Here is a 14,341-nt window from a genome sequence, read left to right as displayed (position 1 = left end):
ATAACGTTAGGATGCAATAACAACCGATGCAGAAAGGTGGTGCAGGTGTACTAGAGGTTGGATGGTAATTAGATAGGGATGGGATAAACTGGGGTGGTTTCCTGGGACTATTTACTACGGAGTACTAAAATGACATGTGGGGCTCCATTAGTCAGGCCGGAACATAACTAGTTAACTTAAGTTATTGCGTGCCCAGTATTTATCTATAGCTTTTTCAGTTAACCAACTAGTTGAGTTTACTCTTGTTATCTGATCAGATGCCCGATGCTGTTTGAATAACCTCTACATCTCTGCTGCTTAGAGAGTCGTAACTTCACATAGAATTTTACATGTGCGAGGTCGTCTATGTGGGACGTCGCAGGATCCTCAGGTGGTTATGCATGTAGATAACGACGGATACCATTGCCCACAGACAATTATATATACATGAGTATCTGATATGCCCCCTAAACATTGTAATGTATCGAAATTTACGTGTCATTCTAATAAAGCTCTGGTTTTGATGGATGTTATATCTTGATTTCACGAAGGCAATTCCCGTATGTGGATACCCAATGGCGGAGCGGCTTTGATCTCTCATGAAGATTAGTACTATCTACGACCACTTTGTAACTAATAAACGCATCGGTAGTCGCTAGACTTTTTATTTGGCAAGTTGCTTAATGTGGCGCTAATATTACATTGTGTACATTCAATTGCACCTTCAAATAACAAGCCCGTCAGAGCCGGAACCATATCCTTTCAACTCCAACAATGTGCAAATTTCAAAGGGGCAAAGCCTGCAACATGCACATGCCCACATGACAATGAATCAGGTAGCAGCTATGAACGCCGATGAACATAGAAAGAATAGAGCATGACGGGGTGAACAGCAAGACATAACGGAAAAAGGGAGACCTGAGACCTAACAACCGCGGACACGTCGAAGTGACTTTCTCTACCACCTCAGAGCTCTCGATAGTCACTTGGTCGTATCCTCCTGTGTCTCGCTTGGTGCCGTTGTGGATTAACAGGTTGCCGAAAATAAGCCGTATCTTCTTCCCTGGCAAATGGCGTACTGAACGTTGTTCTCTGCTGGTTTGAAAATCGACCTATTCCGGGACCTTGCGCAAGACCAGGATTCGGTTGAAGTCCCATCATTTGAGGCATGTGGAACATGTTCATAGATGGCTCTCCGACGCCGTTGTAAAGGTTCGGTGTGGCATAATTGTTCACATTGTCACCATAGATTCCTGGGGCAGGGCTAAAATTCATAGCATTCATGGGATTCCACGATTGATCCATGTTAGGTGGGAAACCACCAGACGAAGGAACACCCATAGAGTTCATAGGATCAGACATTGGTATCGTAGGCATCCCCTGGTTCGGCATGAATCCAAAATTTCCGAATGGCATCTGCTGGCCGAAAGGGAAAGCTGGAAAATTGGCCACAGGCCCAGTAGCCTGTGTATTTTGTGAATCGGCCTTGTCGTTTGTCTTCAGCTTTTTGGATAACGAACTAGGACTTGATCCACCAGTGGCAGTACGGGAAGGTTCATCTTCAGCAGGTCTTTTGTTCGAAGCTGGTTGACTAGGCGGAACTGGGGGGGAAGACTCCGTATTTGCAACAGGCCCTTTGCCTTGCATGGCTGATTTGTCAATACCGGGACCATTGTCATTTGCCTGTTGCTTGTCCTTCTCTCTCTTCGAATCCGCTTTTTCAGCTTCGTACTCTTTGATCTTGCTGATAGCCTCATCATCAACAGTAAGATTATCGAGTAATACTCCCTCCGTTCCACAGCCAGGGCATACAAAATCGCTTTCGATTAATGCATTGGTAATACAATCATTGCAGTATGTCCTTTGACAGCACGGAGTTCTAGTGGGCTCTAAAAACATTCGCTTGTCAATCGGACACTCTAAACCACGTGCTTGCAGTTCTTTGCTGTACTCTGCTGCTGCTGCTTCTGCTGCGGCTGCTGCGGAGGCTTTGGCTTTCTCCTGGTATAATTCCCAGGCTGCCTTGTCAGGCTTCGCTATGACGAAATCGCCGTCGGCATTAACCATGACACCTGTGTTCCTCGGATCCTCGTTTGAGCCGTCCAGGGTGAGGGATTCCGGCTTTTCGACCTTGGTTTGTAATGAACGGGGTATACCGGTTGATCGTTTTACTCTATACTTCCCATCAAATTTGGGGTCATTATTTGTGGGGCAAGCTTGGATCCAGTGTCCTGATAATACACCGTTAGTTTTAGCTTTCAATGATTATATTAGAACAGCTTGCCTTTCTCACGACAGCGGTAACATAAGTAGCCGGGGGGAGGGGGGTGATCAGGAACATTCACAGGTCTGCCCCTTCCACGGCCAAATGGAACAGGGGTAGCGCTATACAGGAGACGAATTGTCAGTACCAGTAGAGGAGAAAAGAAGAAAAATAAGTCTTACTACATATAGACACACTTACTTTGCCATTTCCTGCTGCTGTTCTTTCCATTGATTTGCTTGCAGATTAAACAGTGCATTGATCTTCTCTTCCTCCGTCTGGGCATTGTTGAGCTCTAGAACACCGTTGCTAGTATTGGGAGATGCTCGAGTCAAGGGAAATTGTTCATTACGGGGGGCACTGCGCGCATTGACTGGCATTTTCCCGGAAACATAACGAGCAGCACCACCCTTCCCTGGGCGTGATGCAGGCAATCTCCGAGCGATGACGGACGTAGAACGCGGTATTATGCTGGTGTCATCGTCGTATTCTGTCCCATAAAAACAAACGGTCAGTCCCCAAGAATCTTTTCTCTTAACTTCAACCACGACCTGTTCCCGCTTTGCCATACGGGTTGGGCGGACCAAGGTGGATATGAACGGTAAAACCAAGGCAATCAGTTTCCAGAAGCTACTAACCTTCTTTAGTATCTTCATTGTAGATAGACAGCTCAAAGTCAGTCCCGTCACCCAGTCTACTCTGATTGATAATTTCTCTTTTCAATTCGAAGACAGAGATACCGGTGCCATCAAAAGTCACCCTTGAAGGCTCCTTTTGAGACTTGAACTTGAAGTGAACAGAGGATGACATTGTATTCAATTGCACGTCAATGATGGTGTTGCGAATGTAATTAGATCAATAGAGGGGTGCCACTTTCACAAGAGATACACGAGAACAAAGGCAGACAAATGATAACAAGCAACAATCGGAACGGTTGGCAAATTGCAGATGACAGTATGACGTATAGCCTCACTCCTGTCTCAAATGCTTAGAGATCGTAAACCCAGTATCTATCGAGGGCTTTGCTCGAACTCAGTAGATTGAAGAAGCGTCTTGAGTGCTGCGCGGCAAGTGTTCGAATCACTGCATACAAACAAGGTGTCAGGTCCGGTGGATACAGAGACGAAGCCAACTAGTCTGCAGTAAGATAATGTGAGTTATAAAAAGCTCCGCGGGCCTTGCCAGTATAACAAGCAGCATCAGACGCCGCAACCCATCTAATTCGCGCTTGCGACCGAGCTCAAGAGATATAAGTTCATGTAATCTTCGTTGAGAACAGCCTTGGGGCACTTCCAAAAGCTTTGGGCAATCAAGGCATGGAATAGTATATACGACCAGAGTGGACGAGACTTGGGGAAGCAAAGACGCAGCGAAGGTAAGAGGGCGTTTGAAAGAGAGATATGCGTGCAGGTTTGGGTGCGGGAGACAACGGCGTCAAACTTGAATTGACCAGTATAAATTCAAGGGGATAGAGCCATATAAGATGAGGAAAAGCAACTGGATAGAAACAAGGCAATCTTAAACAATCAGTGCATTCTCCAGGACATGTGCAAGGGTATGATCAAAGCCTGGAGAGCGATTCGGGAACAGTCTTCGTGGTGGCGAGCTAGCGCATTCGGTCACGTGACTTTGCGCCAGATGTGGAAAGTACAGGTTGCCTGCCTATCTCTGTAGAGATAGTTTGACTTCCCTAAATCATAGTACTAACATAATCTTCTGGTACGTGCTTTTTGATGGTCAGGAAGTAAACTGAACGTATGTGTTGCAAACTTCCTAAAGGGCGAAAGCTGTAAGAAGCACCGTTGCCGATTGGAAATGCGCTAAAAGTACGGAGTATAAGGGCCAGCAATGTAGATAAGTAGTTAATTAGCATTTACCTTTTCTTTTTAGTAGAAAAACTTGGCATTGCTCGTATAGATAGATAACTAGGTGCCAGAATCAACCACGGCTTATTACACAACTTAATACGTACTGAATACCACAGGAACCTCGTTTTAAATAGGTTTCTGAGGGAAAGTGTGCGCTTTCTTCATTAAATCCAGCCTGCCATGCATCAAAATTATGAAGTTGTTTAAAAGAGTGAATGCAGTAACTACCGGGTAACCAATAATAGGGTAATTAACAAGAGCCTTACGGAGGTGCATAGCAAAGGTCTGTTACTGGCCAGAAACTACAGTTCTCCCATGTCTTGGAGCAATTCATGCCAGTTGGCCTACTTGAGCCGCTACTGTTTCAAGCTTGCTGAAAGTATGGCCCGCAGTTTGCTCAAAATTATTGAGCGAAAGTGGGGGGAGGTGAGCGGGTAATTATCTATGTGTGTATCAATCCGTTAATAAGTTACATGTTCCTGGCACTCCGTACCTGGTGCCTAGATGTACATGTGAAAAATTCCCTACTTTAGCCATTCGCCCAACTTAATCCGACCTCTGCATGCCCTCCTGTCCAACCCAGGATCCAGCCCCTCTTCCCCAAACTCGGGGACGCGCGCTTATCAATTTTTCCTGCCTTTGACCTTTACACTGGCTTTACCAAGCAGGTAATCATGTTGATAGGCCTATGCGGAGGTTAGCATCTTATCAAGCAGCATGTCTTGGTGTCTTCAATATATGCTAATACTATGCGGCAAAGCCATATGTTCTGGGAAGCATGCTGTCGCAGATTATCTGATACAGAAGGAGGGCTTTCGACTTCTCAAATTGAAAGATGTTAGCTCCCTTCGAGTAACTGATGAAGCCGACGGCGATCGCCAATTACAGGCAGTGGAGTTTGCAGAGGATGAAAGTAGTCCGCCACCGCACCTTATATTTGAGGACTCTAAAGCCCTCTTAGACTTCGTAACCAAACGATGGCAAGAACATTGGGTTACAACAGACATCTGGGATGTCACTATTTTAGACCGTTTCTTTCAACGCCCCTTCTTCCTTCTAGTTAGCGTTGATGCGCCGGTAAGCTTGAGATGGAAGCGATTTGTGGACAGGTCTGGATCCCTGATAACCTTACGAGCATCGTAGCTAAGCTAACGCACCATCTGTAGATGCCGGGATAGACTGGTCGAACCACCGCCTTTGGAGAAATTTGTATTATGGAATGACAGACATCTCTACGACAAAAATGTTGGACGCGCATACCTCACTGATCGGGCACAAGTACGGCTGTTCAATTCCTCTTCTTCATTTGATGAACTGCATGCGGCTCTCAAAGCCCTCAATCTTGCCGACGAGGAGCGGTTACGGCCTAATTGGGATCAGTATTTCATGGAGCTGGCATCTTTAGCCGCTCAGCGAAGTAACTGCATGAAGCGAAGGGTGGGCTGCGTGCTTGTCCGTGATCGTCGTGTCATAAGCACAGGGTATAATGGAACCCCCAGGCACATTAGAAATTGCAATGAGGGCGGCTGTACGAAACCTAAAGATTACACATTGTACTATCGATTGAATGTACAGGCACTTACTATGACTAGGTCCAAGGTGCAACCGTGGTGAGGGTGGAGGTGTGGGTTTATCAACATGCCTCTGCCTCCATGCCGAAGAGAATGCGTTGCTGGAGGCCGGAAGAGAGCGCATACGAGAGGGTGCAATACTCTATTGTGACACGTACGTCAATCCCCGAACTTCTGAAGATGCACGGCACATTGCTTAAGCCGGTTAGGTGCCCTTGCTTGACATGTACCGTCAAAATTACACAAGTCGGGATAACAGAAGTCGTATACTCGCAAGGGTATAATATGGATAACGATGTATGTCCTTTGCTGTCCACACTTTGTCATTTTGCTGACCAGATAAGAGCGCTGCTATTCTAAAAGCGGCCGGGGTAAAACTTAGGCAATTCTCTCCGGTACGGGCACTCCCTTGACGCTTCACCAGTCATCGCTAATATATTGTTGGCAGCCTCGAAAGGGGCTCATTTATCTTGAGAGCTCTGGGGGTACTAACTAGGTTTGTACGGCCATGATATGGGTGCTACTCGGACGAATATATTCGAGAATAATTTTGATTATCTCTCCAAATTACATACTCCCAAGTCATGGAACTTAACAAGTCCGGAGATGAGCTGATTATGAGTGTATTGGAACTCATATTTCAGACTCTGTCCCGCTTTAGCACATGTCCACCTGCAGTACTAAGGCGCTATGCAGTGAATACATGTATATTGCCGGCTATATTTGCGGCCGGCTCCGATGGAGTTCAGGTATCGCCGTACTCCCAGCGACGCGATAACGAAGATGTTTGGGCTTAACATACAGTCATCCTCCGGTTGTTTGTTTACGTACTGTGCTCCGTAGTCACCTGGTATAACACGAAAAAACCCCACGATGCTCCTGTTCGGTGCAAGTCGTAGTAGAACAAGGAAATATTATAAGTAAACTGGTGGCTGCTCAGAGGTCAAGGCGCCAACTGGGTTTAGGAGTAAGTAACCACTGGTATGTGCCTATAGGTACTACGGAAACATACAGCGGCGGGAGGAGGGGTAAATATAGACTAAGTGGTAATTAAGGCCTTCTTTCAATGCTCATAGCAAAGGCGGTCAACGTTCATCAGGTCCCACCCTCCGATTTACCGCAATAATGTATTAATCGGTACCAAAAACCGCACATGCGAATAGGGTTTAGGGAGTAAAGAGAAGTGAACTAGGGATTAGAGGTAAAACTACAAACTACTTTGAGAGGGGCATATATGGGCAAGAAAGTCATAAGAAGGAAGGAAGAGCAAGATAGAGGATAGGAGCAATGAAGGTACACATGGTACTAGTGGAGATCAAGATCACAATTGGAGACATACTTACCTACTGGATTAACGTAACTCAAAGTGGGTTGTTGCGAATGACTCAGCCCGGCATCGCCAGCCATGGTGGGGTGAAGAAGAACAATCTTCCCAAGTCAAATTGCGACTTCTCCTATTGTCAAGGCAATTATTCCGAAGAATTACTGCTGGGAGTGGCCGCAGGAATATTGGCCTTTAAATCAGCGAAGACCTATACTTATGCTCATCGTTTCCAGACTTACTTACACAAGACATTGATAGAACGCATGCCACGATGCCTACAGTACATCTGCTCGATTACGTCGCCGGAAATGTCCGCTCCCTGGTCAATGCGATCAACAAAGTCGGCTACGAGGTGGAATGGATTAAGTCTCCAAGTGATGTGAAGAATGCGGAGGTAACCAGGATGATGATACATACTTTTTTTTTCTTTTTTCAGTGTAGCGCTGACTATTTGGCAGAAACTCATCCTACCAGGTGTCGGTCATTTCGGCCATTGCTTATCTCAACTATCAGAGGGAGGCTTCTTGGATCCTATCAGGCAACACATAGCTTCTGGAAAGCCATTCATGGGGATTTGCGTTGGTCTGCAATCACTCTTTGAAGGGTCTGAGGAGGACTCCGATGTTCCGGGGCTGGGATTGATTCCGATGCGGATGCAGAAATTCAATCCCGACACTAAGAGTGTACCACACATAGGCTGGAACTCTGCTATAGACACCAAGCTTGAGTCTGCGGAGAATCGGAGCTTCTACGGATTAAGCCCAAACAGCAAATACTACTATGTCCACTCTTACGCAGCTCTTTACACCCCAGGGCTCCTTGAGAAGGACGGCTGGTCAGTCGCCACAGCTACTTACGGCGAAGAAGAGTTTATCGGTGCTATTGCGCGGGAGAATATTTTCGCGACTCAATTTCACCCGGAGAAAAGTGGCCAGGCTGGATTACGGACTATTAGCGCCTTCCTGAATGGTGATCGCTTCCAAACGCTTACCCCGCAAGCGTCGCTCTCCTTGGACAAGAAAGATGGGCTGACACGTAGAATCATTGCCTGTCTTGATGTGCGCACCAATGATTCTGGTGACCTCGTCGTCACGAAAGGAGATCAGTATGATGTCCGTGAAAAGGATGGGGTGGATACAGGAGGCCAAGTCAGAAACTTGGGGAAGCCCGTGGACATGGCCAAGAAGTACTACGAGCAAGGAGCTGATGAGGTCACGTTCTTAAACATCACTTCCTTCAGGAATTGTCCTGTTGCAGATGCTCCCATGCTGGAAATTCTCAGGAGGACTTCAGAAACTGTTTTCGTGCCGCTGACTATCGGGGGCGGTATCAAGGACACTATTGATACAGATGGCACTCACGTCTCAGCTCTTGATGTTGCGACGATGTATTTCAAATCCGGTGCTGATAAAGTCAGCATTGGTTCGGATGCCGTTATCGCAGCAGAGGAATATTATGAAGGAGGCGAAAAGCTGACAGGCAAGACGGCTATAGAATCTATATCCAAAGCATATGGTAACCAGGCTGTGGTCGTGAGTGTGGATCCTAAACGTGTCTATGTGGACAGCCCAGAAGATACCAACCATCATACAATCCGGACAAAGTACCCAAATGCCGCCGGTCAGGCATTTTGTTGGTACCAGTGTACCATTAAAGGTGGTAGAGAGTCGCGAGACCTCGACGTCCGACAACTAGCGAAGGCGGTTGAAGCAATGGGTGCCGGTGAACTTTTGCTTAATTGCATCGACAAGGACGGAAGCAACAGCGGATTTGATCTGGAATTGATCAATGACGTGAAAGCCGCTATTAAGATACCAGTAATCGCCTCCAGTGGTGCTGGAAAACCCGAACATTTTGCAGAAGTCTTCCAAAACACTACGACTGATGCTGCCCTAGGCGCTGGCATGGTAAGTAGTAGTATTTCGTTCAACCCTTACGAGAACCCGTCCTGTCCTGGTGACTGATCTTTTCTCCACCCTTTTACAGTTCCACCGAGGTGAATATACTGTCAGCGATGTCAAACGTCACTTGGACAATGGAGGATTCCTTGTCCGCAGGCCTGAAGTGGGCAACTAGAGTTATGCTTCTAACTCATCATGAGACTTTTAACCACATCAATATTCGTTGTGCACGAGACAGCCTGCAATTTACATAAGCACGCTCTGTTTTCTAATAAACTGACATACTCGGTCTACCGAAAGGACCTTGCGTCTGACGGATGAGTTACTCTATCCGAATACTGAACTCTCTGCTTAACTGACTTCAACTGCATATGTACACGGCACCTACGGGTGGGTGAATATACTATTTTTTGAATCTGCTATCTCGCTTGGCTAGCATCTGTGTTTTTACGAATGTCTTTACACCAACAGAGGAGGGTAGGCGTTCATAGTGGGAAGTTTGCGGCCTTGCGTCACAAGGCTCACATCCGCTAGTCCTCATACGGATCTTTGTAAATATGCATTTATCCTTCCACATCTTATCTGTGAGACCTCTATAATGAAAGTGAATTTGTTTATTAAAGGCCAGTGGTCAGGAACGTCCATGGGCAACTGATGACGTAGTTAGCGGAAGTCCGGGACGTCTCAATTATCGAGTAATCTCACATAAAGCGAATATTTCATATGAAGTCTACACGTGGTCACTATGATATTGTCTTGGGGAATTTTGTAGAAACCACCGCCAGAGGTGTTTTGCATGCCAATATACTTTTGATGTGAGACAGGGTTGATACCATTGAGGTTCCTGCAGCAAAATATTGTAGTAGTAAGGAACACTGTATCATGTACCTTACTACACAAGTAATAAGTTCTTGGTAGCTTTTAAGGTAGCGGAGCGCAAACTCCCAGAAATCAAATATAACAAGCCGTACCAAGGCTAGAACGTACGTATCTTAATCCCAAGGGTGGGGTAGTCAACTAAGTTACTAATGACTATACCCTGTGACTTGCCCCACCACAGATAAATAGATCACCCCCTCTTCCCCAGCAGACACACTTAAGGTCCCCTCACCCCTACAATATTTCGAGTATATAGCGAAAGCACTGTAATTTTGCGGACGCTGTTCTGAGACCGCCACACTCTTAAGATCAGTTCACGCACCGTGGAATATGGTCCTACTTACATAGCTCCTCTATTCTCGAGGAACGCAACAACGTCATACCCTACCCTAAAAGGAGATGAGCTCAACAATGCGCTACACTCCGTTCGCTTCCGATATAGAGTTCCCATTCTATACGGCTTTATCCTCACTTAAGATTAATCACGACAAGCTTGACGATGCTGCCCGTAAAGTGCTAGGTCTCTATGAGGTTCGATCTACAGACCTCCCTAATGCCTCCTGTCGAATGCAGATACATGGGAACGCCCTGACAACAGATGAGTGAGTTATGATCTACTACGGGTCTGGGTGTTTACGAACAATAATATATATTGACGAGCCGCCTGGCTACCAGGACACCGGCTGGGTTTTATCGAGCTGAAGGATTGATCAAGAATGTCAATACACTTGAGGAGTATACAAACATCGATAAGGCACATATTCTCCAGCAGTCCGCGAAAACGGTTAGGCACGCACTTTTGAATCAACCAGGATCATACTGACTTGTAGACATACTAGGTCTGGGATGCCATATGCGATGGCACTATTTATTCGTGCCCCTCTTTGCTTGCGTCATTCTTCATTTTGTCGTACGCGGATCTAAAGAAATACAAATTTCACTATTGGTTCGCATTCCCGGCACTGCACTCGAGCCCTTCCTGGGCCCTTCTTGAGAGGACCGAGGAAAATGCCAACTCCTGTCAAACTAGAGGAGCGGTGTCACCGGCTAGGGGTCTAGAAGATGCTGAATTATCAAATCTCGTGGAGACGGTCAAGACATGGAGCTACAGTGTAGAAGACCGCCAGCGAGGGTTTTTCTTGGCCAGGAGACTTCATGGTGCCAGAAATGGAACAATGTTCGAAAGCAACTCAGAAGTTACCGACGGGTTTACGGAATCAATAAATCACGATGGCCCACGGTGGAGGATTGCTCCTCTCCTAGCCTACGAGGATGGCTTTTTCAGAGGTGCGAGATTTGAAGACTGCTTCGTCTGTTTCGCTGATCCTTCAAACTATGAGGATGCACCTGGATGGATGCTGAGAAACCTTCTGGTACTTGTAAAACGACGGTGGGGACTCAATAAGATACAGGTACTGAGATACCGTGACATGCAGCCGGATCCCAGCCCCGGTCATTACAGAAGCACAGTGTTGACTCTGCAATCGGATGACATGCAAGCAGCGGCTACTGCAGAGTCGCAAAGTTCGACCAAAGACATGCCGAAGGTGACCGGCTGGGAGCGTAATCCAGCCGGTAAATTGACAGGTCGCTTCGTCGACCTCACAGAGTACTTGGATCCTAAGAGGTAGGGACACCATCTTTTTTTATTGAGACTCTTGTATCATATACTGATACAATCCTCAGACTAGCCGACCAGTCGGTCGATCTAAATCTAAAACTCATGAAATGGCGTATCAGCCCCAATCTTAACCTTGATAAGATCAAGCGCACCAAGTGCCTCCTATTGGGGGCAGGAACCCTCGGGAGCTATGTTGCGAGGAATTTGATGGTATGGAAACCGCAGGAGATCTGAGTCTATGTATCGGCATCTGACAATGAGAATAGGGTTGGGGGGTGTCTAAAATCACCTTCGTGGATAATGGGTCCGTATCGTTCTCTAACCCTGTGAGGCAACCACTTTACAATTTTGTCGATTGTATAGACGGCGGGGTGAAGAAGGCTCTTCGAGCGTCTCAGGCCCTGTTGGAGATATACCCGGGAGTCAACTCTACGGGCCATGTCCTCTCTGTTCCCATGGTTGGACATCCTGTCATTGATGCTGAAAAGTCTCGGGCGGAGTTTGATGTACTCCAGAGACTTGTTGAAGAGCATGATGCCATTTTTCTCCTAATGGATACGCGCGAAGCACGCTGGCTGCCAACTGTCATGGGGAAGGCGGCTGGCAAGATAGTTATGAATGCGGCTCTCGGGTTCGATTCGTATGTGGTCATGCGGCATGGGATTAAAGCGATTACAGAGCCATCAGCAGAACTCGGGTGCTACTTTTGCAACGATGTCGTTGCACCGATGAACGTAAGTAAAACCACTCCGGCCTATAGATCACTATGCTAAGAGTTGGAAAGTCTGTCAAAGATCAAACACTTGATCAGCAGTGCACCGTTACTCGGCCTGGTGTGGCGGCTATAGCTTCGGCTTTGCTGGTAGAGTTGCTTGTTTCCCTTCTTCAAAATCCCCTGGGTGCTGCAGCACCGGCCCCGACCTCGCGCAGTGATGATCGAGGAGACCATCCACTGGGGCTCGTGCCACATCAAGTCAGGGGATTCCTTGCGACATTTGAAAATATTTCAGTCACAGGCAGAAGCTACAAACACTGCAGCGCTTGTTCAGATAACATCACCCGCGCTTATAAGGAGGACGGTTGGAATTTCGTTCTGAGGGCTTTGAATGAGCCTGGATACGTTGAAGAACTGAGCGGTCTCAAGGAGGTTCGTTAGTCCATTATCTTCATTGCGCCTTCCTTGTTTCCTTGTTCTATGTTATGCGATCTCTAGCCACCTCCAAATTTCCCTGTCTTTTCGGATTCAAGAAATTTACTGACACTATCCCAAGGTGCATGCTACAGCAGAGGCTTCACTTGCTGATGTAGAATGGGATGAGGACTCCGAATCAGCAGAGGAGATATAATTGAGCCCGGCTTGATGCTAAGGAAGGGGGGCTGTGCATGTTAGTTTGCAAATGCCATGAAATTTCAGCACCGCATCATACCATGTTTTATCAATTGCCGCAGGATCCCTTATTCGGTGTACTATTTTCGACTGAGACCAATGAAAAAAGATTCTTTGGATTCCTGTGCAGATGTTCAGAACCCTGAAGGCCTGTTTAATGCTGTGTTTGACGAGGCGAGTGAATGCTTACATTGCGCGACGATTCCGGTTTAAGGCGATGGACTTTCCGAAATAGTTCCCTGAGCTGTTCCTCCAGGGCCTTATCTTCGGCTCCTTGGTAGAATTTGCAGACGAAATGCCCTCCAGTGCGGAGAACTTCTTGGCTGAACTGCAAAGCTGCGTGGCAAAGATCCTATCATCCATCAGCTGAGGGAAACCATCGAAGCATAGGGCAAGCTCAGCAACTTACCATACTACCTGCATGGTCTTTGAAACTAATGCCGCTTGTGTTCATCATCCTGTTATACGGATCACTTAGACTTCTTTTCCCAAACCCTGTCGTTTGGAACCAGGGAGCGGACATATCGCTTAGGACAACATCTACCGAGTATTTGCAATCCCCTTGTTTGGGATCTGTTTGCTTATCAGAGCTCGCGTTCTCCTCCGATTTGAGCTGTGTGTCATCGTAATCGGCATCCAAGATCGTACTTGGAGGGTTTGGCCTACCCCTATTGGCGTCGCGCACAAATTCTCGAACATAGGCCTGTATATTCGGGTCGAGGAAGTTGCCTTGAATCGTAGATACTCCTTTAGGGGGCTGGGCCGGGATAATGTCCACGCCGAGGACGCGGCCGTGTGGTTGCGTTCTAGCTACTGCTACCTGGTGTGGTGTTAGCCAAGGTGCAATTGGCTTAGTCTTCACTCTGCACCTAACGCACTTGGGACCAAGAGCCAGGAGCATAACCCTAAATTGGATGGATCATACTGTCAATCAACATGGCCCGAGTTGAGGCACCTTGATTGTGGCTATCATACTAAATCAACAACCGTTTGTCCGCTCTCAAATATGTGGTATTTCTCGTCTATCTATTCAAAGAAATTATCAGGATGTATAGGATGGCGGGTCATGTTGGTTAAGTACTTGAAGGAGCTTGAAAGCCGCGCGGCTTTTCAGGCCCTGCACTGCTGCTTCCCTTGTGAAACGGTCCTTGAGCTGACGGGCTTGCCATCGTTTTGAGGATGAAAATCGCTTCAGGATCTGAAAACTAAGGAGGCCAATGCCCTGTGTTGCAGGCGAACACTTAACAGATGGAACGAGTAGCATGGTTGCAACATTGGCAAAGTTGGATGGAATAAAAATGAGTGATGTGCGGAAGGATGCCGGAGCGCTCCCGCGGAAGTGGTAGATTGGGCGGGACTCGGTGTTACTGCCATTCATCATCGATAGTGGCTGGCACAGTACCACAAATCAGTGACTATTATTTAGTCAGTGAACATAGAATGTTCTAACTAGTCATCTACTGTATTGCTGAGACAAATATCTTTGATGTATAGACCTTCATCCACTCTTGTGGCATACTAAACCATCTACAACACTACTATCGGGTA

The 14,341-nt window shown here is 46.9% G+C and overlaps 5 protein-coding genes across 5 annotated transcripts; 3 read left to right on the top strand and 2 right to left on the bottom strand.

The window, feature by feature from the left end:
• Positions 1-945: 945 nt before the first annotated feature.
• BO85DRAFT_376926 (cleavage polyadenylation factor subunit MPE1) lies at positions 946-3,052 on the bottom strand (the record flags this gene model as incomplete). The annotated part of the gene is made up of 4 exons (XM_025656244.1): positions 946-2,210; positions 2,273-2,364; positions 2,444-2,732; positions 2,881-3,052. 4 exons carry the CDS (start codon positions 3,050-3,052, stop codon positions 946-948), a joined length of 1,818 nt encoding a protein of 605 aa, XP_025513506.1.
• Positions 3,053-4,848: 1,796 nt separating this feature from the next.
• BO85DRAFT_376736 (deoxycytidine monophosphate deaminase) lies at positions 4,849-6,177 on the top strand (the record flags this gene model as incomplete). Its single annotated transcript, XM_025656235.1, has 6 exons — positions 4,849-5,219; positions 5,277-5,638; positions 5,703-5,835; positions 5,891-5,978; positions 6,026-6,076; positions 6,130-6,177. The coding sequence occupies 6 exons, from the start codon at positions 4,849-4,851 to the stop codon at positions 6,175-6,177; spliced, it is 1,053 nt and encodes a 350-aa protein (XP_025513505.1).
• A 1,099-nt stretch (positions 6,178-7,276) lies between these two features.
• Positions 7,277-9,081, top strand: BO85DRAFT_376534 (imidazoleglycerol-phosphate synthase; the record flags this gene model as incomplete). The annotated part of the gene is made up of 3 exons (XM_025656227.1): positions 7,277-7,399; positions 7,464-8,912; positions 8,992-9,081. 3 exons carry the CDS (start codon positions 7,277-7,279, stop codon positions 9,079-9,081), a joined length of 1,662 nt encoding a protein of 553 aa, XP_025513504.1.
• A 1,115-nt stretch (positions 9,082-10,196) lies between these two features.
• Positions 10,197-12,562, top strand: BO85DRAFT_376406 (putative autophagy ubiquitin-activating enzyme ApgG; the record flags this gene model as incomplete). The annotated part of the gene is made up of 6 exons (XM_025656223.1): positions 10,197-10,387; positions 10,461-10,569; positions 10,625-11,412; positions 11,472-11,616; positions 11,673-12,140; positions 12,191-12,562. The coding sequence occupies 6 exons, from the start codon at positions 10,197-10,199 to the stop codon at positions 12,560-12,562; spliced, it is 2,073 nt and encodes a 690-aa protein (XP_025513503.1).
• Positions 12,563-12,768: 206 nt separating this feature from the next.
• BO85DRAFT_76060 (RlmE family RNA methyltransferase) lies at positions 12,769-14,251 on the bottom strand. The gene is made up of 7 exons (XM_025665642.1): positions 13,875-14,251; positions 13,769-13,819; positions 13,672-13,698; positions 13,203-13,613; positions 12,984-13,145; positions 12,834-12,915; positions 12,769-12,783 (listed from the first exon to the last, which is right to left on the bottom strand). The coding sequence occupies exons 1-6, from the start codon at positions 14,172-14,174 to the stop codon at positions 12,874-12,876; spliced, it is 993 nt and encodes a 330-aa protein (XP_025513502.1). The 5' UTR covers positions 14,175-14,251; the 3' UTR covers positions 12,769-12,783; positions 12,834-12,873.
• Positions 14,252-14,341: the final 90 nt, after the last annotated feature.

This window comes from Aspergillus piperis, assembly GCF_003184755.1.
Source record: "Aspergillus piperis CBS 112811 unplaced genomic scaffold BO85scaffold_15, whole genome shotgun sequence".
In the NCBI taxonomy this organism is placed as follows: Eukaryota; Fungi; Ascomycota; class Eurotiomycetes; order Eurotiales; family Aspergillaceae; genus Aspergillus; species Aspergillus piperis.
This window is presented reverse-complemented; position numbering and strand designations above follow the sequence as displayed.

What these genes read in the sequence shown, in the direction of transcription:
- BO85DRAFT_76060 (XM_025665642.1), bottom strand. Translation starts at nt 14,174, where the DNA reads ATGATGAATGGCAGTAACACCGAGTCCCGCCCAATCTACCACTTCCGC. An exon ending in GACAAACGGTTGTTGATTTA is followed by an intron (nt 13,699 to 13,768) that starts GTATGATAGCCA and finishes CATCCAATTTAG; the next exon opens with GGTTATGCTCCTGGCTCTTG. An exon ending in CTCCTGGCTCTTGGTCCCAA is followed by an intron (nt 13,614 to 13,671) that starts GTGCGTTAGGTG and finishes ACACCACACCAG; the next exon opens with GTAGCAGTAGCTAGAACGCA.